The sequence below is a fragment of the Halichoerus grypus genome, chromosome 5 (assembly GCF_964656455.1).
Source record: "Halichoerus grypus chromosome 5, mHalGry1.hap1.1, whole genome shotgun sequence".
NCBI lineage: Eukaryota > Metazoa > Chordata > Mammalia > Carnivora > Phocidae > Halichoerus > Halichoerus grypus.
The window spans coordinates 116,806,801-116,832,056 of NC_135716.1; the positions used below are offsets into that span (position 1 = coordinate 116,806,801).

General features: G+C 39.6%; 1 protein-coding gene and 1 long non-coding RNA gene across 6 annotated transcripts in view; one reads left to right on the forward strand and one right to left on the reverse strand.

The window, feature by feature from the left end:
• LOC144381908 (uncharacterized) overlaps positions 1–9,432 on the forward strand; it is a 61,416-nt gene extending 51,984 nt beyond the window's left edge. For all 3 annotated transcript variants that reach the window (XR_013448086.1, XR_013448089.1, XR_013448087.1), the window contains 2 exons: positions 937–997; positions 8,517–9,432. This is a non-coding gene — a long non-coding RNA (uncharacterized LOC144381908). The remainder of the gene's footprint in view (positions 1–936; positions 998–8,516) is intronic.
• CLCA2 (chloride channel accessory 2) overlaps positions 1–16,623 on the reverse strand; it is a 38,559-nt gene extending 21,936 nt beyond the window's left edge. For 2 of the 3 annotated variants that reach the window (XM_036095980.2, XM_036095979.2), the window contains exons 1-8: positions 16,319–16,622; positions 15,296–15,433; positions 12,524–12,674; positions 9,800–9,908; positions 8,185–8,344; positions 5,948–6,175; positions 1,917–2,147; positions 912–1,089 (exon numbers count right to left, since the gene is read on the reverse strand). In XM_036095980.2, coding sequence (XP_035951873.2) covers positions 912–1,089; positions 1,917–2,147; positions 5,948–6,175; positions 8,185–8,344; positions 9,800–9,908; positions 12,524–12,674; positions 15,296–15,433; positions 16,319–16,504 — 1,381 coding nt within the window. In that variant the 5' untranslated portion in view covers positions 16,505–16,622. Of the gene's footprint in view, positions 1–911; positions 1,090–1,916; positions 2,148–5,947; positions 6,176–8,184; positions 8,345–9,799; positions 9,909–12,523; positions 12,675–15,295; positions 15,434–16,318 lie in introns of all 3 variants that reach the window. The other variant, XM_078072797.1, reaches the window with a different exon arrangement.
• Between the last annotated feature and the right edge of the window lie 8,633 nt (positions 16,624–25,256).

Below are 25,256 nucleotides of genomic sequence, written 5' to 3' on the forward strand. Positions count from 1 at the left end.
AGAAAATATGTATCTTACAATATGGTATGTGTCCTTATGGAAGTTAGTGCATTTAATCTTTTTTTAAAAATTTTTTTATTCTTATGTTAATCACCATACATTACATCATTAGTTTTAGATGTAGTGTTCCATGATTCATTGTTTGTGCATAACACCCAGTGCTCCATGCAGATCGTTCCCTCTTTAATACCCATCACCAGGCTAACCCATCCCCCCACCCCCCTCCCCTCTAGAACCCTCAGTTTGTTTTTCAGAGTCCATCTTCTCTCATGGTTCGTCTCCCCCTCCGATTTCCCCCCCTTCATTCTTCCCCTCCTGCTATCTTCTTCTTTTTTGTTTTTCTTGACATATATTGCATTATTTGTTTCAGAGATACAGATCTGAGATTTAACAGTCTTAGTGCATTTAATCTTAAACATATTTTTAGCTCTGTGATTATACATGCTCAGATTGGTTTAACAAAGAAATGATAAAATTATATTTTCATTGGATGTATATAATTGGCACCTTCTAAGGAAAATGTTTAAAAGTCAGCAAAATTTGGGGAATTTGGGTGGCTCAGTTGGTTGAGTATCCAACTCTTGATTTTGGCTCAGGTCATGATCTCAGGGTTTTGAGATCGAGGCCAGCGTTGAGCTTTACTGGGTGTGGAGCCTGCTTGGGATTCTCTGTCTTCCTCTCCCTCTGCCCCTCCCCCACTCCTCTCTCTCCCCCTCTCTAAAAAAAAAAGAATCCACAAAATTTTGGCAGATTTTAACAATGATTTTTATGTTGTTTTCCTTAAGATAACTGTTTCTATTTTTTTTCACTTAAGCCACACATTCTATCGACATAATCACTTCATGGTTGTGCTTTGAATATTCAAGTTAAAGGAAATGCTCTAAAATACAAGGTTTTTGAAATATATTTACCTGTATGATGTGATAATTCCTCCAGATTTTCAACCACAGATGAACCCAGGGCAATGGAATGAATGGTTGAACCACTGGTGAGCACGGTGAGTAAGCAGTTGCCAACATGCTCATCATTTCCACTAGTCACTAATATCATCACAGAGCCATAGGCTTTTCCATTCAGTTTTTCAACCACCTGAACATAGAGTATCAGTCATTTGGAAGGAAATATAATTCAAATTGTCTTATTGAACGGAAGAATTCACTCATTCCAGATTCCCCACCCATGAGGCGTATGCGTCTTTGAGGTCCTCTGTGGCTCGCTGCTCTCTGTGCCCATCCCATTCTGTCCTCAACTCACTTCATCACAGGACTTGTCACCCTACGTGCCATTGCTGGTTTCCTTGTAGAGAGGGACTCTTACTGTTTGAATCATCACAACATGACCCTGGTTTAGAATAGGGTCCATGATAGAGGTATGGGAGCACATTCTTATGTGTTATCACTGCCTCTGACATCCAGTGAATGACCAGTAAGAGGACTTAGAGCAGTGGTTCTCAACCTTGACTACACAATAGAATTAGATAGGTCTGGAATGACTATACACAGCAGCCAGACATGCTGATTTTGACTGGAAAACCCAAGGGTAAAAATGGCTACAGTTGGGACAGTCCCAGAATGGATAGAGACAGTGTTAGAAATTGTCCAGATGATGCTGAAGTCCCCCAGCCTTGGCCATTGTATTTATTATTTATTTACTCATTCCTTCAACAAGTGTTTATTGAGCAACTGTTATGTGACAGGTACTTTGCTAGGCACATGGGGTTTAATGGTAAATAAGATATGGTTCCTGATCTCAAAAATAATCCATCACTACTGTCTTATAGTTGAGGCTGTTATGACCACACTGTAACAGATAACAATCAGAATCTGTTATCAGAGCAGATAACCCCAAAACAGATAACTACAAAATGAAGGGAAGGAAAGTGATGGTGATTTGAGGCTTGGGGTGCTCTACTGTACCTCGAATCCCTTCTTAAGCCCTGAGCAAATGCTGGTTTCTGCTTCTGCTGACACAGTCATAGGCAGATGTGAAACCAACAGCTTTCGGTCATCATCACTGTTAATTTGGTGTAGTTGGGCTCTGATCTCCCCTTTGCTGTTGAAACTGACGATGCCCACAAAGGTATGAATTTCAACAATCTGCATCAAGTAAAATTCTGCTGCTTGTTGCAGTCGAAGGAGTCTGTCAGCCTATGTCCCAAAAAGGAAAAATAAAGAAAAGTAGTAACATTTGGTTGGTAGACAAAAGTATGACTAAGCAACTCAATTGGCAAATATTTCTGCAAATCATTTAGCAATGTCAGATTGTAATTTTTTGAGCTGTAAATAAAGAGTGATGCAATGCTGGAATCTTGTTTGATTAATTGCAAAAAATAAATGCTTTTCAAGGAGGAGGGGAGTGGTTTAGAACCCTGCCCCCAGCAAGCTGTTCATATTTACCACTCTCTAAGAACACATATTCCCACTATTTCGCCCCAACTCAGAATTCAAGATCTATGAAACCAGTTAAAACTAGATTTGTAAGTGCTTCTTTTAAAATCCAGTCTGGATAAGAGGAAACACTGCAAAGAGACCTGATAGTAGAGAGAAGTAGCAGTTAGGGGTATGTATGCTGGCACTATCCTCTGTTACCATGGTCATCTTAGGTTGGAAACTTCATCTGTAAAGTGCGGATAATAATATTTTTCTTAATTATTCAAATAGAATTGCTATGAGGATCAACTGAGATACATATGTGACAGTACTCTTATACTTTGAAGTGTTAACCAGTTCTAACAAAATATTACTGACCAGGTTTGGGCAGGTGATGTTACTGATGTTCACTAGGATCCCTTGTTTTGAAGGCTGTGGGAGCAGCAAGCTGAGCTTCAGTGACCACCTGCTCAGGGATGACTGTAGTCTCTGTCTCCAACCTAGACATCTCCCTTAATATCTGGACCTACATTCCACATTGCTTAGGAAACATCACCAATTTAATGTCCCATGGGTATCTCAGACTTGACACACTTTGAATTCATTGCCTCTCTTCCCAAATACTGTTTCTCTTACAATATTGGGAAGTAAGTTGGTAGAGTAGATGAAGCAAGGACTTTGAATCTGGCCTTCAGCTTTTGCTAATTATGTGACCATAGAGAAATTACTCATCTTTTTAGCTTCAGTTTTCTCATCTGCAAAACGGATATATAGTCAGCACCCAGTAAATAGCAGCTATCACTAACCATGTCATCAAGTCATCATTCTTTTTTAAAATTAGTTAATTAATTTTTAAAAAAAATTTTAAATTCTTAATCATGATCTCCACTCCCAACTAGTTAAGCCAAAAGCCTGGAGCTGTCTTTCATTACCCCTCTGTTATCAGCCCCCATATCCTTGAACAGGTCCTATCAGCTCAATGTCTTAAATTTCTCAAATTCATACCATACCATCTCTCCATCTTATCTGCCATTTCCTTAGACACACCCAATGTTATTTATAGCCACATCAATGGATGTATTTCTCCCCCAAAATTTTTTCTAATTTTTCTTGTCAGCCACTGCACAAATTCGTCCCTTCCCTGGCATTCCTCCCTTCTTCTCCTTCACCTATTCCAACCTAGCAAGTACCTCCTCATCCTTCAAGATTCAACTCCCAAGTTCATCCTCTCAATGAAGTCTTCCTCAGTCACTTTCTTCTATGGCACTAGATGCTGTCTCATCAATGTTCCCACAGCAACTCACACCTCTGTGGAGCCTTGCCACATTGTATTATATTTATTCACATGTGCATGTTGTGTGTCCATCATTAGATTGTGAGCATTTTTTAAAGATTTATTTATTTGAGACAGAAAGAGAGTTGTGGGGAGAGGAGCAGAGGGAAAGAATCTCAAGCAGACTCCCTGATGAGCATGGAGCCTGTTGCGGGGCTCCATCTGATGACCCTGAGGTCATGACCTGAGCCGAAATCAAGAGTCAGATGCTTAACCGACTGAGCCACCCAGGTGCCCCAGATTGTGAGCATTTTGAAGCAGAGACTATGTTCTGTCATCTCTGCATCCCCCAAGCCAGCATAGTACAGGCACCTAATGAATGAATGGCCATGATGGTTCAAGGACAATACTGGCAGGAAAAGGGAAGGAAATTTGTTTTGCTGTGAGTGTTACTTTAAGCTTATTTCTCTTCTACTTCCTTTAGGTCTTCTCTCAAGTAAAACTATCACTTTCACTCTATCTATTCTTCCTCAATAGAGGCAGCTAGCTAATATAAATTATCCTGAGAACATATTTAGAAGATCATGCCCTAGTCAGCTGCAGGTAGGCAAGATTACAAAATTATCCAGAAGCTGAATGTTTTAGTGGTGCTCCTAGTATTTCAGAGACAAGCCAAAAAGGGCAAATTTTCCAGGACTACTGGTCCAGAGAATACAAGAGGACAAACTCTTCCTTAGGACAAGTACTATAATAAAATAATAACTACCACTTCATGAACCCTAAGCTTCAAATTCATTTTCTCATTTATTGCCTCTCAACAACTTTATGAAGTAGATGGTGGTATGCTGGTAAATGTATTTTAAAAACTGGATTTCTGGCAAAAGAGAGAAGAGAGAGAGAGACCCTGATTTGTTGCAAAATTGACAATTTCTGTGGGGTAAATACTCCCACCATGGCTGATTTCAAGCTGTCACTTGTGACGTCACTGAAGGCAGAGCTGGGGAAGAGATGTGTAGTAGAAGACCATGCAGATACAACAGACCAGAAATAATCTTAAGAGCATAGATCAGAGATCAGCAGACATTTCCAGAAAAGGGCCAGAAATTTAAGTATTTTAGGCTTGGTGGGCCATATGTTCTCTGTTGCAACTTCTCAACTCTGCTGTTTTAGCACTAAAGTGGCCATAGATAAGATGTAAATAAAGGTGTGTTGCTGTGTTCCAATACAACTTTATTGATAGACACTGAAATTTAAATTTCATATAATTTTCACATCATGAAATATTATTTTCTTGATTTTTTTCTAAGCCATTTAAAAAATAAATCCATTTTTAGCTTGTGGGCTATGCAAAAACAGGTGGTGGGCCAAATTTGGCCCATGAACTGTTGTTTACTGACTCTGGTCATAGATAATAGTAAAAAAATAGTAGGAAAATAATTAGGAAGTAATGAGTTTTAAGCATTTATTATGTTTGTTTTAATATATTTTATTTAATTCTAAGTCTACATAGTTTAATATTTAATAATGGCTATATTAATTACTGGCTTGCAAATTTCCTAAAAATTTAACAATTGACTCCAATGAGCTAGTATAAGCTGGTTCTGTCACAACACTAAAAGTAGGTATTATAATCCCTATTTTATAGTTGAGGAAACAGTTCAGGAAGTAGGTATTATAATGACTATTTTACAGTTGAGAAAACAGTTCAGGAAGGTTATTTTACTCCTGATTAAAGACAGTAAGTGAAGAAGCCAGGATTTAAAGCACATCTGCCTGGAGACACTAAGCCTTTGACCACTATCTGAGAGTTCTGAGGCTTCCAGGAGTGGGTTTCTGGAAGGCTGTGAACTTCCTGGATGACTGAGGTATGGTTTTCTATTCATGGTGACGTGGAAAAAATACACACAATGGATATGCACACTCTTTGCAAACTCGCCATTTCTTACCTCAGCAAGGGATGTGTACCAGTGAGCGAAATATGGCCAGACTAGAGATTTTCTTACACATCAGACTTTTGGAAAAGGGTCTTGGTTGGAAAAAAAGTTGCAATTAGTAGCGAAAAGTCAGGGTTAGGGATTATCTGTGGGTTTCATTTATCTGCGGGTTTCATTTATCTGCCTTATCTCAATTTCTGGCCTACATTCTAAATTTGTTCCTCTTGTCCCCAAGAAAAGACGAAATGCATGATGATTCCAAACCTTTGACTTGTCCACCTCTGCCCTTAACCTCTGAAAATGGAAAGAATTAAAAACTAATAGAAAAAAAAAGATAAATGGTTTACAGCCATTTTGTTTCAAAATATTACCTCTGCCATCTTACTGGACACATCCAGGACTAAACACACCACTTTGTCGCCAGCCTGAATTAGGGAGAACACGGGAGGAGGTGGAAACTCAGTCCCATTCATGGGACAGCTATGATTAAAGTCAGCAGAGTCTGCGATTACATCCCATGCACTTCTGAGGCTGCACATTTGGTTCTGTAGGTTTGGAGCTTCTTGGTTGTGGGTACGTGCATTACAGAATTCAACCACCTAGAAAAAGAACAAAGCCTATCAGAGAATAAAGGCACTCCTCCCATATTAGACATACTTCTCCTTCTCAAGCAACTGAAGGTAAAAGGGCATGGTAAGCTGAAACATGAGATATCAGAAGTGCTATATCAGTCCTTTATTACTTCAAGAATTACAGTGAGTTTACAAATGTACCTTCACACCCTTTGCTTGAAACATTGGCACCCTTGTGGTACTTGCGATCAGTCTAAATTACAGTCTGTTTGCACTTGGATAACAGAGAGCAGACTGTATATATATCTTAGTCTTAAGAAAACAAAACAATCTCCCACCTTTTTTAGTATGAAGTATGTTAAATAAACACTCTACAAGATGTGATCTCGGTCAGCCTATTCCTTGGAATTATATTTAATGACCCACCTTCCCCTTTATTTATTGATCAGTCAACATAAATCAATCTAGTTCAAATATTGATCTCTGTAAGAATAGGATAAGGAAAAAAAAAACTTAAACCTACTTCCTGATCTTTTTCCCCATTTGGAAATAGAGATATAATTCATTTAATAATACTAAACATATGTCACCCTTTTTTAAGGTATGGTTTGCATTGCGAAGTAATAAGTTATCGCCTATTCCCAGTGGCTATATTCCGGTAGAGTAGTTACTTCCTGCTAACAGAGCCATGGGAGCTTAGAGCTAGAAGAAACCTTTCCAGTCCCATCTCTAATTTCATAGAAGGGGAAGCTAAAGCTCCAGAAGTTTGATAATTGCTCAAGGACGTGGTTTTCTCAGTAGCATGGGGAGACGAGAATAGAACCCATTTTTGTTGTTGTTTTTTGATTGTTTTTAACTCTTTTCTCTCTTTCATGACTATGGGTAGAGGACGGTGAAATTTTTTTGACTGGATATTAATGATTAGGTCTTTCAAAGATTCACACACAATGTGGATGAAATACGTGGAATTAAGTTGGCTTCCAATATTAAAGCTATAAATTAAAAACATAATGGATCAGACAAGAAATGTGAAAAATCCCTTTAAAGTTACAGAATGACTTGTAGCCTTGACTAAACCAGACTGAAGAAAAAAAGTTACTTAAAGAAAAGAATGCGTCAATCTAAGGGACATTGGTCAGCCGTGGAAACAGAAAACTTCACAGAGGCACATGCCCATGTGCTCTCAGCACCGTGGAGGGGAGATGACACACAGACATGAGTTTCAGGTCTTTGTGAAAATGGATGGATAGATCAGGTCATGAAGGCTGATGCCAGTAAGCCTCTGCATCACCAGTCTCCCTCCTTTCTGATTCCATTCCCTCCAAGCAGGCTTCTGGTGAGAAGCACACACAATTTTCCTTCAGGGAAAAAACGAACTGGCTAAAGGATGCAAGTATTGGATCCCCATGACAGAGTACTATTTTTAAATAATAATGTAAAAAATGGTGTTCTAGATCCATACACTAGTCTCTTGCCAATGCAGAATACTGACAAGGTTAAGTTTCCGAACCTGCAAAGCTAAGGGTTAGTTGATTTCTCTTGGTAACACCTGGTTTTTCTTTTTTAATTTCTATACTATGCAAAACAAGGGAAAGAGAATTAGGAAACACAATTAAAGTAAGAGTGGTTTGCTACTTTTTTTGTGTGGAGATGCTGGGGAATGGTTTGCTACTTCAAATGAGAGAAATATAATCATGTGTTATATCACTCTTAGTAACTCAAAAACACTTCTCAATACCTCCAGATGAGCAGTTTATTTTGAAGTTTCCAGAGCTTCCTTGTTAAATCACCTTCCCTAGAAAGCAAATAATCACTTTTCTAAAGGAATTTTTTTTTTTTTTTTTGGTGATCATCTTTGGGGCCTCAGTGTTTTTTGTTTTATCTGTGAAATAAAAACTAGATGAACTCTAAGGTCCCCAAGCTCTAAAACATAGTGAATCTTAATTATCTTTTTGTTTAAATACTTCAAACATATCAGTCCATCTTGGGAAGAGATGGCATGTTGTAGGAGTTTGTCATCCCAAGGCCATACTTACAGAAGATAAGCTTTGCATGAACATTATTGATGCAGTTGCATTTTGGGTGCTATTGTATATAAACATACATCCTTCTTTGAAAAGTTTACTAATAATACAGTTTTCTTGAGGGCAAGGGCCTTTTTCACATACAAAAATGCCTGTGATGTCAGATGAACACCTAAAAACAGAAAGAGAAATTGGGTCTATTTCAGAAATACTTAGGTTTCTTCTTCATTGGCTCATATAATTATTTATTCTAAGGCTTATAGCTTGCTAGATACACATAAAACATCTTAAAAACTACTCTGTTAAGAAAGTTAATTAATTTAGAAATGCACTATATTTTAAAGCATTTGATCTGGATAAGGAATTCTCTATTGCCAAGGGTTTTACCAACTAAGCAGGGTCAAAGGAAAAGACACCAGGAAATCAACATGAACTTTTGGAGTCCCAAGGAGGAGCATTAGTGATAGTACCCTGAGTCACAGCTTCTTTGAGCTCATTGCCATTGGACATCAGAGCAGAAGAGAATGGAGATGTAATGATGATATTTAAACGGATTCTTTCCTAAATAAATAATCTCAAATACTACCAATGGGAGTGAAGAATAATACGACCTTTAGAAGAGAAATATCTTTAAAAAAAAAAAAAGAAGAGAACTATCTTCCAATTGATGATCAATTGATAATTGGTCAATATCTACCAAAATTACAGCTGAGGGTACATTTTTGGCTCAGTAATTCCTGGAAACTATTCAATAGATATATAGATCTGCCTGCATACATGAGAAATGACATATGTGTAGCATTATGACCTACAGTATTATTGGCAATAACAAAAAATTGGTATCAACCCACTTGTCCAACAATAGGAAACTGGTTGAAAATGAGTGAGATGGTACATCCACACAGTGGGACACTAAGTAATTATTTTTAAGAAAAAAAGGATGAAGAAAAATATATATACACATTTATTTGGATTTGCCTGAAGAAATACTAAAAAAATAATCAAGAAACTAATAAAAATGGTTACCTAGAGGGAATGAGAGGGAACAGGGTAAAGACAATGGTGGGACCAAGATATCTTAGAGTATAACTTTTTATGTTGTTTTCATATTTAAACCACATAAATATTTACCAACTTTTAAAAAATGAAATAAGATTCAAAAGTTTAAAAATGCTGTGAATTGTGTAAGACTGTTGAATCACAGACCTGTACCTCTGAAACAAATAATACATTATATGTTTAAAAAAAAAGAAGATAGTAGGAAGGGAAAAATGAAGGGGGGGATATCGGAGGGGGAGATGAACCATGAGAGACGATGGACTCTGAGAAATAAACTGAGGGTTCTAGAGGGGAGGGGCGTGGGGGGATGGGTTAGCCCGGTGATGGGTATTAAAGAGGGCACGTTCTGCATGGAGCACTGGGTGTTATACGCAACCAATGAATCATGGAACACTACATCTAAAACTAATGATGTAATGTATGGTGATTAACATAACATAATAAGAAAAAGTTTAAAAATGAAAGGATCTCTTCCTTGTCAATTAGGTTTTAACTGCCATTATCAACTTCGTTTTACAGTAAAAAAATAAATAAACAATGAATTTTAAACATGAGAAAAAGTACCAACCTTGTTACTTTAATTTGGTTTTGCCCATTTATGTAGAAAGGTTTCTCATCATTGTATTCATCGAACACACCCCAACGGAGATGGGCCCATTCATGGACAAATACTCTACCTGTGGAAAAGAGAGCTTTGGTTTTGTGTTCCTGAAATCTCAGCAGTGGGCTTTGCTAAAAGGTGAAGATATAGCATCACTTGACTATATATACTCACTACAAAGGGTTGAAATGTAATTCTCTCCCACTTTTCTCTTCCTCACCTTCCATTCCCATCTCCTGCTTTACCCTCTACCATCACTCTGAAAATATATTTAGTCCTGTAAATGCAGACCAGTGATTTACTTAGTGCATACCTATTTGAAACTAGTGATGAGCCCCGCATTCTCTCATTTCCCCAGTGAAGCTGCCTAACACATTTCTATTTAGCTTCTTACAGGCCTACCATTTCAGGATTGGGGGAAGGGAAAGCAGCTTATCTAAGTACAGTGAACTGAATGCTTATATCCACCCCCCCCAAACCAAATTCATATGCCTCATGTGATGGTATTAGGAAGTGATTAGGCCTTTGAGAAGTGATTAGGTCACAAAGGTGGAGCCCTCATGAATGGGATTAGTGTCCTTATAAGGAGACCCCAGAAAGCTCCCTCCTCTTCCCACCATGTAAGGACACAGAGAGGAGATGGTTGTCTATGTACCAGGAAGTGCGTACTAGACACCAAATCTGCCAGTGCCTCAATCTTGGACTTCCCAGCCTCCAGAACTGTGACAAATAAGTTTCTGTGGGGTATAAGGCACTCAGTCTGTGGTATTCTGTTATAGCAGCCCAAACAGACTAAGACATAAAAACAAGCAAATAAAGATTTCCTCTTCTTTAGTCTGTATTATCCAAGCATACCTACTTTTTTCTTGTAAGTAAGCCTCCTCTCTAGAGCAATGATTGAAACCCTGAGGCCAGAGAAGGATAAAGGAGTAAAAAAGATCATAAACCTCCTCTCCAGCTTGGATGGTCCATTCTCTTTTATTTTATCTCCGATTCTCTGTGTTTATATTTGTTTCCAACTCTTGGCTCATGGAAAACAAATCCTTTATATCTTTATCTCTTCTCTAAATTTTGCATTTCCTTCAGTGTTCTAATCAAAACTACTCCCCAGTAGAAGCTTTCGGGATTAACTCTCCTCTCAAAGTGCGTTTTTCCTTTTTTTCTGAATTCTTTTAAGTTCTGGGAACCAGGAAGTGTTTGCAGAGCAGACTGAGGCTGCAGCATGTTGTGCAAATTTTGTACCGTGGGACAAAGGAAGGGAGGGGAACTAAGCGGAAGGTATTAAGGAAAAGTTTGTGCCTACTCAGGGAATTTAGAAGTGCTGGTGAAGTCATCATCTATTTGTGCAGAGATTATCAGCACCTGTTAGTTACTGGGGAAAAGATGTTTGTTTTTTTTTAAAGTGTTTTATAAAGTGTGTTTTATACAGTGTGTTGCCCCAGTTCCCACCAGCCATACTGAAGATAACAGCATCTATTTAGATTTAAATGGGAGTAAAGTGAAAGCATCATTTGAAAGGCACTACTGTTAAAATCAGAAACAAAAAATTAAGCATGGGATAGTTAGCCCTGGACCTGTTGATCTGTTGTCTGGACAGTTTCTCCCTCAGATCTCATCCACTAAATGCCAGTCTCCAAACCTGTGACCCTGACTTCTCTCCAAAACTCCAGCCATCCACACCCACCCCAGGCTGAGCCTTTCCGCCAGGACAATCTGCTGCTTCCCTCAATCAACTTGCCTAGATCCAAACTTGTGGATTTCCCCCTGAAACTGTCCCTTCTACTTCCGACATAAACCAGGTTTATGTTCCTCAATGCTGCCGCACACCCCATCACCCTGGCCTTTCACTCTGTAGCAGGCAGACCTCTAAGTTCTCTTTTTTCCCCTCGGGAATATCTCCCATCACTTAGGGTTGTTAGGATTAAATAAGATAACGTTTGAAAAACAGCACAGCACCTGGCACATAGAAAATTCATTGTTCTTAATACTCTTTCCTGTCCTCACCTCGCTGCCCCTATTCTTATTCAAGTCTTACTGTCTCCCGCCTGGACTTCTAGTTATCCTCCTGATATTCACTTTCCCTCTCACTGATTTGAGGGAGCCAGATTATCATTATTATACAGCCAGATTCACCTTCTGAAACGCTTTTATGTTGGTTTCACTTCTGTGCTCATAAGCTTTCAGTTGGCGACTCGCTAACTTGGGCAGCCGAGTCTCCCCTGCAGCTACCCCCCCATGCATTTCAGCCTTTTCTTCCACTACTTCACCCCTCACAGTCTCTCTGCACCATCAGTGTGCCTACTGCTCTCATCTCTCAAATATGCTCTGGATCCTTCTGCGGCCGCTGTTTATTCATACTCTTTGCCCTGTTCTCTCTCATCTTTCCATTTACCAACATGATATTAACCTTGGACAGCCTTTCCTTTGTGAGGCCCTGGCTGAGCACCCTTAGTGCAAAATGTTCTCTCGCTGAATTCTTGTAGCACTCACCGTCTGGGCCACCAAACTGGTGTCCAACTGTTTTTTGGCTCAGTTTTTCTCTTACCTTTCATGGGCACGTAGCCTATCTCTCCCCATCGATATGGTAAGTCCTGAGCAGGTTTCAGGTTCTTTGAGTTGCTTTTCAGCAGCAAGCACAGAATATTGTAAATAGTACTGCCTGATGTCTGTTTCTGGATTGGTCACACTTACCTCGTGGTCCATAGCCAGCTGTTAAGTCATCATTTACGAGAAAGTTAGATGTGAAATGAATGTATTTTCCCTCTTTTCCACACCCTCTGTATTGTAGTGTGTATGGGTCATCTCCATGGACCCCATACCAGTCAGTCACTATGACATTTGCCTAAATGAGAAGGAATGCTTTATAATACTCTGTATCCCAACTGTGATGTTGGTGACATAAACATATACATTTGTTAAAACACTTTGAACAGTACTCTTTACGATCTGTGCATTTTACTGTATGAGTTGTATTCCAATTTAATAACAGATTTTTTAAAAGTTATGTCTTGTAAATGGAGTTTAAAATGCATGCACACCTAAATATCAATAAAATTATTTGTCACTTTCAAAAACATCTATATTTTAAAAGCTTAGCAACTTTCCATGGAGTTTGATTATTTCCATGTGACCTTCCCATTTTCCAGATTAAAATTTTCTCAAAAGCCCATACTGTAAAATTCTGACATTATAAAACCCTATAAAATATAATGAAAATATTTGAGTAAATGTTAAGGGCAATGAATGTCATTCAGACTGTTCTGTAAAGTGAACAGCTTTTTGTAGGTTACTTCATCAGTACAGGACAATAAGATGTGTTTGTTTTAAGCCTTTTCCTTTCATTCCTGTTATCAATTAGATCAGCAAAACAATCATTAGAATGAAGTTGTATTTCATCTTGTACCCTGACCATTTCAATTATTATTGCTAAAACACAGTAGTTTAAGTCCAAAACCAAAGAAAATATCTATTCAAATAACCATATAGAGAATACAATTTTATATACAACATTGTTTCTTTTATTTTTAGGAAGAAACATAACATGTTGTCTCAAGACTTGCCATTAGAAGTATGTTGTTAACTTTTTTTTAAACAAAGTTTATTTTAGAACTATAGATCTAATATCCTATAAATATACATCAACGATCACTATATGTACCATATGTGTACTGTTTTATGTGTGTGTGCATGCACACCCCCAAGTAGAGGAAGGTAATATTTTCAATTTTATTTTCCAGTATTTCTACAGTGTTTAATTTGTTTTTGCAATGAGCATGAATTATTTTTATAATAATTAACATTAATTTTTAGAAAGATAAGAATTCAAGCCAGGGGTTTTGCAAAGCAGCACCTACAAAAGGGCTACAGATGTCATGCCCTTGGATAATTTTCACATGGACAAAACCTCATTCCTGTGTCTGGAAATTTGTCCTGAAGCTAAAAGGAAGGAGTGCTCTGCTGGGGATGGAATACTCAGTGGCTGTTTGGGGTTCCATTCTATTATAGACCCTAGTAATACAGCTCTTACCTACTTTTTCTAACTCTCCGTCCCCTCCCCTGCTTCCTACCTGCATTTGACTGTGGGTTCACAGGGACAGGAACCACCTTGCTTGTCCATGCCTAGCATGGCCCCTGTAGATAATGATGATTCACTGTTTGCTTAATTGACATTTGAGGCTAAAGGAATCGGTATCCAACAGGTATATAAGCAGCACTCAATGATTATTCTTTCCTTTAATCTTTCAGTTCAGTAATATTCTCATTTTTATTTTAATTATTTATTTCTCACCCCTCCATTAGGATCAGGAGTATGACCTGGTTTTGATGCTAGTTGTCTCCAATACTTCTTTGTTTCATGGAAGGTCAAATTGATTAATACCATCTACATAGATAGCTAGAAACGGCATAGCTCGGTGCAAAGAGCAGGGGTTTGGGAAGCAATTAGACATGGATCGAAATTGTTGCTCTGTAATTTACTAACTGTTTGACTTGGGACAAAATCCTTACTTTATTTGAGCTTCTGTTTCCTAACTTATGGTAATAATTTGTGATAGCAACTAATTTTAAGGTGTGTGAGAACTAAACAATATATGTAGAATGCCTGGTGCTTAGTGGAAGCTTAAAAAAACACTGACTCTCTAGGGGTGCCGAGGTGGCTCAGCCCATTAAACATCTGACTCGATTTCGGCTCAGGTCATAATCTCAGGGTCTGAGATTGAATCCCCATGTGGAGACCCCAGTCTGCTCCTGCCCCTTCTGCTAGCTGCCCAGATTCTTGTTCACAGTAACTTCAAACAGTCATTTGACAAATGTATTTAACATTTGTTTATAGCATGCAGACATAATCAGGGATGCTTAACTATGATCTGCAGCTTATAAGAGTTCTTTGAAGGTTAAGTTCTTTTCTGGTTGGGAAAGAAAAAGAAGCCACTCCTCCCCTCTCCCCCGCTTCTGCCTTCCTTCTTATCACCATACTCCTCAGAAACAGTGTCCTGGACTTGGGCTCATATGAAATTCTGCTAATTTACACTCTGGCGGGAGAAGTCAGTCATATTTTATAGCTTATGTTTCTGTCTGGACATGCATGTCTCCTGCCCCTGACAGGATGGGAAAAGAAGGTAGTCATAATTGGAATTGTTCCCTGCACAGCTCATACTTAGTAGGATAAAACCAGCTTTTGGTCCTTAAGCAAACATTTCAGAAAGGACCCTATAAGTTACAAAGGAAAGAGGCCTTCTGAGAGGCTCCTTGGGCAATGGCATTTTGTTTATTTTTTGTTCCATAATTTGTACTCATTTATTATATTTCCATGTATCTTGTGAATAACTATCTTCCCAATATTAGTTGTGTGTTAACATCAATGACTTGTTTTTGCTTAAGTTCTCACTTTTAAAGTTTGAACAGAGTGTATCTTGGTTGTTTTTTCTGGAGTTAAGCTCATTTAAGAAAATCCTGAATTCTTACCTTTTCATATAATTCTTGTTTTACTTTGCTGTAATTATTAGCTTTCCATGTGGCAGGTATTAAAATCTTTATATTTCTGAAAAACACTCTTCTCTTGGTAGCATTGAATAGGTAAAAAGAAGCTTCAGTTATCATTTCCTATAACCAAATAAAAGAAAAGCTTATCTTGGCACTAGTAAATCTTTTATGTTTTGGTTTTCTGATTATACTTGAGTAAGTAACAGTAAAGAATAGTGAAAATATTTTAAAGAAGCCCATTTCTTTTAGAGATGGCCTTAGACTTTGGGAAAACTTGGGAGCAAAATAAACCTCAAATGGTTAACTGGAAGAGATTTTAGGACACCAACAGTGAGTCTGGGCTTGCCTAAGTAATTTTTCCCAGTTTTGTGAAAAACTTTTAAGCTTTTACCAAACAAATCACTTTCATGTCACTCCTGTGGGCATGTTCAAGACCACACCTTATGATGATCCTGATTTCTCTAAAGCAATACCAACAGGAGGCTCTTAAGTAATGGAGCTATGATCCTCCTTCACCACATTAAGGTGAAAATAGTCGATTACTTTACAGAACATTCAGATGAAAAGAATTTTGCTCTTCAGCACTCCATTCAGACTCTCTTTCTGTCTGAGAATTCTCAGCCTCAGGATGGAATCCAACAGCTTGATTTTAATAAGCACAATCATGCTTATTCATCAGTCAAACATCTGGTCTTTGTTACCACAATGGGTTATTTTTTTAAGTTGCTACCCCCAAAACAGGCATATTAGGAAAACAAAAAAAGCTAAAAGTAGTAGTAACCAACAAGAACAAATCAGGAAGGGCTAGCTCAACACTCTGAGCCAAGACTGTGCATAATTAAGTGAACATACTGGCTTGGCCATAATTATAATTTTTGGTGCTTAAAAAAAATGCTGATCTCTTTACTATTCAAATACAGACTGAGCAAAATTGTTAGCTTTTTAAAGAAGGCTACAACCCTGGTCTAATGGGATAATGGTATCTATATCACATTTGTCACTTACCTTAATATTTGCAATGAGGTTCTGATCTTCGGATACCTGAGGGTTGATTGCAACGAGTAATCCATCGTACCCATTGTCTTGAAGTTGCACTCCGGTTCCCAGGAATAGGAATTCTGGAATTAGGGCCACCAGGAGGGTCACAAACTTCAGGCTGCCAAGGGGACCCACATTGTCCCTATGGGTCATGTTGTAGAGAAGCCACCAGTTCACTCACACTGGCCCTACTGGGTACATTGCACCAGGTTGTCAATGGGAGAGCTGATACTTTCTTCCTGAACTTGGAAGGTCTTAGACATTGTGGTGAAGGAGGTGCCTTTTTTTTTTTTTTTTGCAAAACCTGGGTGGATCTCTCTGAGAGCTGCCTCTACATGTCCTTTTCCTCTAGGCAACACCACACTTGCCTGTTTTGTGGCTGAGCTTCCTTTTGAATCATGGTTGGGCAAGAAATTACTCCTTATTCAGTATATCTTCTCAGAAGGGAGAGGGAAATAAGACAAAAGGAGCTTGAAAGAAGGAGGCCAGGCTGGATGGGCTAAAAATGAGAGAATCTGGATTGTTTAATCCCCTTTCAGCAGAAACACAGAAATCTGTCATGACTCTTCTCTCTCATCCTTGACAACCTCCTCCATCAGGCAGCACAGCAACTTTTCTACTGCACTCAAGTCATTTTTTGTTTGCTGTAAGATTCCCTTGTCTGCTTCTTTGGAATATTTGGAAATCCATCCTGCAGCCCTGTCCCTGGGGCCCTTGGGTCAGGTCGTCTGGGCAAGCTCTCAGCTGATGGTGGAGGGGAAGGTATCAGATGTCCCCCAAGAAGGGCCAAGTGACAGGAACTTAGATGCCTGGGCAGACCACAGAGGCCTTTCCCTCTGCCCTTGCTGCCCCTTCTCCCTGGACCAGGAGAAAGAATAAATTTCTCTTTCAGCAACTCTCTCCTGAGGGCAAGGCTGTGCCTCAGTCTACCTTCCATTTTTCAAGGACCAATCACAGGGTCTGGTACATAGTAGACATCACAAATATTTTTAAAAAAATTTTTTATTGTTATGTTAATCACCATACATTACATCATTAGTTTTAGATGTAGTGTTCCATGATTTATTGTTTGCGTATAACACCCAGTGCTCCATGCAGTACGTGCCCTCTTTAATACCCATCACCAGGCTAACCCATCCTCCCACCCCCTCCCCTCTAGAACCCTCAGTTTGTTTTTCAGAGTCCATCGTCTCTCATGGTTTGTCTCCCCTTCCAATTTCCCCCCCTTCATTCTTCCCCTCCTGCTATCTTCTTCTTCTTTTTTTTTTCTTAACATATATTGCATTATTTGTTTCAGAGGTACAGATCTGAGATTCAACAGTCTTGCACAATTCACAGCGCTTACCAGAGCACATACCCTCCCCAGTGTCCATCACCCAGTCACCCCATCCCTCCCACCCCACCCCCCACTCCAGCAACCCTCAGTTTCCCGAGATTAAGAATTCCTCATATCAGTGAGGTCATATGATACATGTCTTTCTCTGTTTGACTTATTTCGCTCAGCATAACACCCTCCAGTTCCATCCACGCCATTGCAAATGGCGAGATCTCATTCCTTTTGATGACTGCATAATATTCCGTTGTGTATATACACCACATCTTCTTTATCCATTCATCTGTCGATGGACATCTTGGCAGCATCACAAATATTTGATGAGTGTTGAATAGTACCTGATAACTACCTAATGCTTTAGAGTTTACAAATAACCCCATTTAAATGTCAATTCTGTGATGCAGTCGTAACTCTTACTTCTATTTTTCAATGAAGACACCGAGTCTCAGAAAGATTGAAAATTAGCCAACAGGGAAGGAACTAACTCTTATTATGTGATGGGTTTTATCATGCTTATTTTATGTGTGACAAAACTAAGGTTCAGAAAATCTAAGTAACTTGTTCAAGGTTGTGCGAGCCTTGTCGTAGTGCTAGAATGAGACCCACTGGCTCCCTCCACTGTTTTTCACCGTATCATATTGTCTCGCATTCTCAGGGAACTGGAAATAAAGTGAGCTTTATTATAAATATAGAGCTGCAACGTTGAGGGACAGTGATGGTATTTTTCTCTTGCTGTCCCTCTGCTTGGAACCTCTTCTCTGACTGCTTTTCACTTGCTTTTCCTTCAAATTCCAGTTCTGGCCTGGCAGCCTGAGCTGAGCTTCTTAACTAGGTCAAATCCCCTCTTTCATGCTTTCATAGCATCAGGTGCCTGTCCTTTGCAGTGTGATCATGGTTGTGGTGTCACATTCATTTTGTGTGATTGGTTTTCTGCTTCCTGTGAAGGGCATATGAGAGGAGGGACCCTACCCTGTCTGTTTTTATCACTGCCTCCTTAGCACCCAGCTCAGGAGACTCTCAATAAATTTTTGTTGAATGAATGAATGAGTAAATGAATGGAGTGGGGGGAAGGAAATAAAAGCTAGATTACAGAAGAGCCCTGGATTATAGTGTGAAAATGCTCCCCCCAACTTTATTTTTTTTTTAAGATTTTATTTATTATTTGAGAGAGAGAGAGAGTGAGAGAGAGAGAGAGCACAAGCAGGGGAAGCAGCAGAGGCAGAGGGAGAAGCAGGCTCCCCACTGAGCAAGGAGCCCAGACATGGGGCTCCATCCCAGGACCTTGGGATCACAACCTGAGCAGAAAGCAGACGCTTAACCGACTGAGCCACCCAGGCACCTTGCTCCCCCCAACTTTAAAAGTATCTCTTCTAGAAGGTATCTCTTCTGTTCTGAAGCAGTTTTCTTCTTGCTCGATCTTGTCAGAAGGCCCTGGGGTGTAGGTGCTCCCCCTGGGTGTGAGGAGAATGGAATGTCTCTGGTAACAACGCGGCTGCCACAGGTGACCACTCGACAGCTCAGAGGTCAGCTTAGCTGTCTTGTCTCTCTGGGCTGATTCCCAGCCGTGGAGGTCTCTCCCCCTCGCTCTCACTGTACGACAGAGTGGAAGCCCAGAGGTGTGGTGATGCTGAAGGCTCTGCCTATAACTGTGATTCACTAAGCAGAACAATGAACTTCATTTTCAACTTTTCTTGGCAGTTTATTTTCTTATGCCAGTCCCTTGTGCTTTTCAGAAAGACATTGTTGACATCAGTAAAACCATATGCTCAAAAATGAAACCCGTAAGCCGTACTGAGAGTAGCTTTCCACCAACAATCAGAGAAGAGTTTCTTCTTGCCACCATGCACACTCGTGTGAGTTGTTCTCTGGCAGAGGGGCTGTTGAAGGCTGGCATCCAGCCCTCTCTCCACTTGCTCTTAACAATAGTTACAAGGGCTCCCGTAGCATGTGGAGTGGAATGTTAGCTAGGGACTGCGTGCAGCTTTAGAAAGAGCAGCTACATATGAACAATCTTGTCCAGTTTCACCAGAACAAGTGCACTCAGGTTTTGCTCCTCCTGGGCTGAGGGTCCAGATATGTCCATTCTTGTCTACCTGTTTTTTGCGTCCTTGGTTTTAGAATCCAATCCCTCAGGCTGGCCACTCGACTGGCATCCACTTTCATCATCTGCCCTGACAGGATTCTGGTCACTGACCCATTCTCTGACCATGTCTGGGGTGTCACAATCACTCCGAGAGCCTTCTCCCACTTCTGTTTTGCTCTCAGCAACCAAGCATGGGGCCAGGCCAGCTAACGATCTCTTCTTTCTGTCTTCTGCTCTGACCTGGCCGACCCTACAGGAGACAAAGGTAAAAAGCTCTTAACAACTGACTTGGCTAAGTGACTTAAAAGTCATTCCTGAGGGGAGTGTCCACTTCTGATAAAGTGTGACTTTGTCAACAACAACAAAAAAACCCCACAATTTATCCTTTCATTCAAAAAATATTCACTGCTCATGTCTATAGATTTTATGATATCTGAAAAATGAAATACACCCAAAGAGAAGAAAAATGGGAATACAATGTTCAGGCATTTATTTAAAGTTATAGAAATTCTAGGAATCTGCTCTGCTTTTATCTGCTTTCAAGAAATAAGAGTTATTCCATTTCAGTAACTGAAGAATCTAAAGCACATCTTTGTTCATTGTCTGAGTTTGCAGTTCTTCCTGGCCCCAGAAGGCCTCTCTGTTTTCATGGAGTCTGCCGGCAGAGACCCACAAAGTGAGTATCAGAGGAGTCAGGAGATCTGACATCATGAAGAGTCCAAGGAAGTTTTGAATTATTTCTTCTCAGGCTTTTGTTCGACTCCTTAGCAATCCCATTTAGAACAGGAAAGTTCACGATGCGGCAGGACTACAAAAGTATGGGACCACTTTAGTTTCGCAACATTTATGAAATAAATCAAAATGGAAGTGAGACAAATTGTAAAGAGTAAAAATTTGAATGAAACACAGTTTTCCAAGGACTCGGATGGCACGTTTCATGCCTCCCTCATCCCATTTTCTTCAAACTTATATTCATTTTCAAAGCAAATGAGTGAAGTGGATGGTCCAGATAGAGTCCAGGAAGTTATTGGTGTTTTGTTGAGTCACCACCATATCAGAGCTTGAAGCTCTTACACTCCTAGTTGTTTTAATTCTCCCTATGCAGTCTTTCACCCCCCGACTTTTGCTATTAAGCCTCCTCCTCATCCTCACTGTGCCAAGAACTCTGCAGATGACTTCGTGCATGGGGAAAAAAAAAAACCCTCTAAAATTTGCCAAAATGAATGGAAAACAAGAACTACTTCTAATGATAACCTAATAAAGAACATGGGAGAAAGGGTATAGAATATTTCTCATTTGCAAAACAGGCATAAAATTGTGTCCTATAAGATACTTTTATATCTATTATGTACCAGATAGTATATAACATCATGTGGATGTAAGATATTATCATTATTATTATCATTATGTTCCAGGGAAGAACAAAAAGAGAAAGCAGACATGTAGTGGAAATTTTTTCAAGAGGTGAAAAATAACCAGGGAGATTCAGAGAACAATAAATGAAAGTAGAAGCACAAAGATTACATAGTTCTTTCCTAGTCTCCCATTCTGTTTTCTCTCTGCTCTGATTCTGTCCATCTGTGAAGTTTTAAAGGCTCTGCCAGATTCCCTTGTTGCCCCCAATCCCAGCAAGGGGCAGCAGGTCTTTCAGTCTTCCTCTTCTTGTGCGGTTTCTAATACTCCATTTCACCCCGCAAGCCCTGCAAAGAACAGGAGCAACTCCAGCCAGTTGAAAGACCTGGCATTTGGAGGATTAGGGCTCCCCCTTCTGTTCTCAGGGGTATCTGTTCTCAGGTATCTGGGGCTCTGAATCTCCAGACAAAACTCTCAGCAAACAGAACTGACCTGTGCAGACCTCCCTCCCAGAGCACACCAAAAGTTATTTAGAGTAGTACTTCTCAAACTTTAATGTACCTAAGAATCACCCATTCAAATTCAATTCCAACTCTGTAGGTCAAGGTGAGGCCAACATTCTGCATGTGTACCAAGCTCCCAGGTGATGCTGGGCTGCTGGTCCTTGGTCCACACTTGGAGTGGTCTCCCGGGGAATATCCAGGGATTTACTTTGGGATTTCGGCTCTTGAACGACAAAGAGACAGTCTATGTAGTATTTACAGATATTTTTTACCTTCTTATGGGAAAGGCCTCTGCTTTCCTCAGATCTCAGGAGAAAAGCATTGCATTAATTATGCATTTTTATGGGGACACGATTGTTTAAATATACTTTGTAAAGAAACAGCTACAGAGTTCAGAGTTAAAATTTAAAAACCAACAGCACAGGTATGTAGGTTTTAGATTCTTGAATGTCACAATCACCTTTCTATGATTAGAGCCCCTGCCTTAAATTTAATCTGTTTTCTTATTGATCATTATGTGAGCCATGGTAAGATTATTTTAATGACCTCCAAAATGTTGCCTCAAACAGGTAATTGCCAAGGATGGACCTTATTTAAACAGGGGATCACTTCCTTAACTTTTATTTCTCTTTTTAAGTCAGTTATTCATTCAAAAATGAAATTGTATCAAATACACCTCAATAACGCTGTTAAAAACATAAAATCATGTTTCTACTAGATGCCCGGCACCATTCTAAGCACTGGATATGTGTGAACGAAATGGAGTTTACGTTCTGTCCTAATGGAGTTTATATTCGAGAAAAGGGAGAGAGACAGCAGGCAAACATAATGGGATATCTAGGGAAAGTGTTATAGAAAATAAGAAATCAGGTAAAGGGGAGGAAACAATAAAAGGGTGGAAATTGAGGTCTGTTATTTTGTATCAGGTGGTGGGGAAGACCTCAGAGGTAAGATTATCAGGAGTGGGGAAGTAAACATGCAAACATCTGAGAGAGAAATGGTTCAGGCAGAGAGAAGGGCAATTGGGAAGCCCCTGAGGCTGGGGGGTGCCTGAAGTGAGAGATGCCGTGGACAGGTCCCTGGGTGAGGGTCTGTGACGTGGAGGCCGTGTCCAGTGCACAGACCACATAGGCTGGCAGCTCATGGAAAAGACTGGAGTTTATCTGTGAAATGGGAAGTCAGTGGTGGATGTGGAAGAGTGACACTATCTGACTCTCAAATTTCCTTTCTGTGAGGAGGCCCAGGGTGGAAGCGGGGGCCAGGGAGGGGGTTATTGCTGAACACAGGTGAGGCAGTGGAGTGGACAGAGCTCAGGTAACACTCTTGGTTGTCTTCCGTTAGTTAGCCTTCCTTCAGCTTTCTGGCAGTTTCCTTTCTCCTCTCCATTGAAAATTTTCTGCTATTAAGGTGAAATAAAAACCCCTTCAGCTTGTAAGCTTATTAAGAGAGGACTCAAGGAAAATTTTGCCTGCCCAGAAATGCAGAGCATAATGCTGACTGACCGCAGAAGAAATAAAATGAGAAGCAGTGACATGAAAATAATCTGAGGTTATCTGTGGTCAAATGACATGAAAATACAGTCCAAGTTTATAACATAAGGCTGTGGTTCTTGATGCTTTGTCCACAGGTGCTCCATAAATGGTAGCTACCGTTATTATGAGTTTAGTTATATGTTGTTGTCAGCTGGGGCCCCCTTGTTCCTCAGAGACCTCCATACAGTTGGTTTTTATCGATGTCAGTTCCGTGACCTGTGGAAGACAAGTCCCCCTCCTAGATTTCTGCAACTACCTGCACACTTGTCTCCTTAAAATTCCCGTCTCCTAGTTCCACATGGGCGGCTCCCATGCTTTGTTGTATTGTTCTGAATACAGTGTTATGAGTTTTCCAAAGAAACATGTACGTATCTTGTTTGTGGGTAATTTAGACTTTATTGAAGAGTTCATAGGTGGAACTAGAGAAGGATTTATGTCACCGAAAAATAAAACAAAACATTTCCCAATCACTGAAAGCATCAGCCTTCTTGAAAGAATTTTCCACAAATGTGGAGCGTCCTTGGCCCCCCAGTTGCCTCAGTGTCTTTCTATCCCGAGGGATCTCTCCTTTCTCTCTTCTCCTTACTTTCAACAGTGAAAGCAGCCAACTAACTACCACCAACAAAATCCCTGCCTGGCCCCATATACAGTGCCCTGCTCCCCAGAGTCTTCAACACTGCACAGAAACCGGGCAGCATGGGAGGATTAGAAGGGCTCCCCTTCAACCTCAGACAGTTATAAAGTGTTCTCCCCAGGAGGGATTCTGGCCAACAGGGGTTTTTAAAGACTCTTCTTAGTCACTCATCTTCCCAGTCACTTAGTCACTCATCTTCCCATGTCTCACTTCCCAGCTTCAAAAGCCACTTCAGCTCATTTCTGTTTCTTTTCCTCTAAATGGGAAGTTAAAATATTTATTCTTTTACCATTCTTTTTCTTGTGACCTGTCATTTCTATTCCCTAAAGTCGCTATTTTCCCTTTATTTCGCTGGGCATAGCTAAGGTCTCAGAGTTCTTCCCGTATCCCGCAATGCCTAGCACCCTGCTTTGATCCCAGTTTTCTTCAATAACCTGCATATTTGTATCCAGAGTTTTGGCTGTGGCTTGCGACACTCCCAATAAATGCTCTGCTTAAACTGAGACCATCTTTGATCTCCTTTCTTTTTCCTTATTACTCACCAATTCTTTTTGTCTCCCCCATTTGAGTACTTTCTCTCCTGTCTTTTTCTATTCTTCTCCAAAAAGAATGGGGAGCAACTTTTAAAAAGAGATTAGAACAGTATATGTCTTTTACTACATAGCTGTTTTTATTTTTTTCTCTATTAGAAAGTAATTTTTTTTGAGTAGGGTCTCTTTAGAGTCACATAACTAGGATGAAGGAAAAATCAATCAGTTCTTTAATATAATGCCATAATTGGTTACTAAAAATACAATCATCTTAAAAACTAAAAATGTACAATGGATGATACATTTTAGCTAAAGATCAGATGGCCATAGTATAAAAGTATGAAGAGTATTTTAAAAGCAATGGTTATAAGCAAGTGACAAATTTTTTTAAAAGAAATTTTTGGGAAGCATTTTATCTTTTTCAAAGAAGAATAAAAGAATGAATTTTTTAGTGTCATAATTTATCCTAAATGTCATTATATCATATACATGTTTTATCTCCATTTGGGTGAGTTATCATAATATAGATTATAGCAATGAGTCACACACCGTAAATTACTTACTGAGCAGGGGATAAAGCCAAAAGAGTAAAATTCCAGAGTCTAAGAATACAATTTTCTGCCACTTCTGTTTTCAATTATATAAATTTTATTGGCATTCACCTTTCATCTTGTATTATAATATTGTCTAAGCAGCGACTAAATGGTTAAGTTTTGGCTTTGACGTTAGACTAATGGGATTGACATCCTAGCTCTGCCTTTACCGGCTGTGTGGTCTTAGGTATGTTATTCATTATCTCCATGTCTCACTTTCGGCATTTGTAAAATTGGTGTAAAATTTAACTAGTACATGTGGTGATTTCAACTGTGTTTAGGTCACAGTGAGAGTTTAATAAATATGAATCCATATTAATTTATGGCCTTTCTTTGGTGTGTGT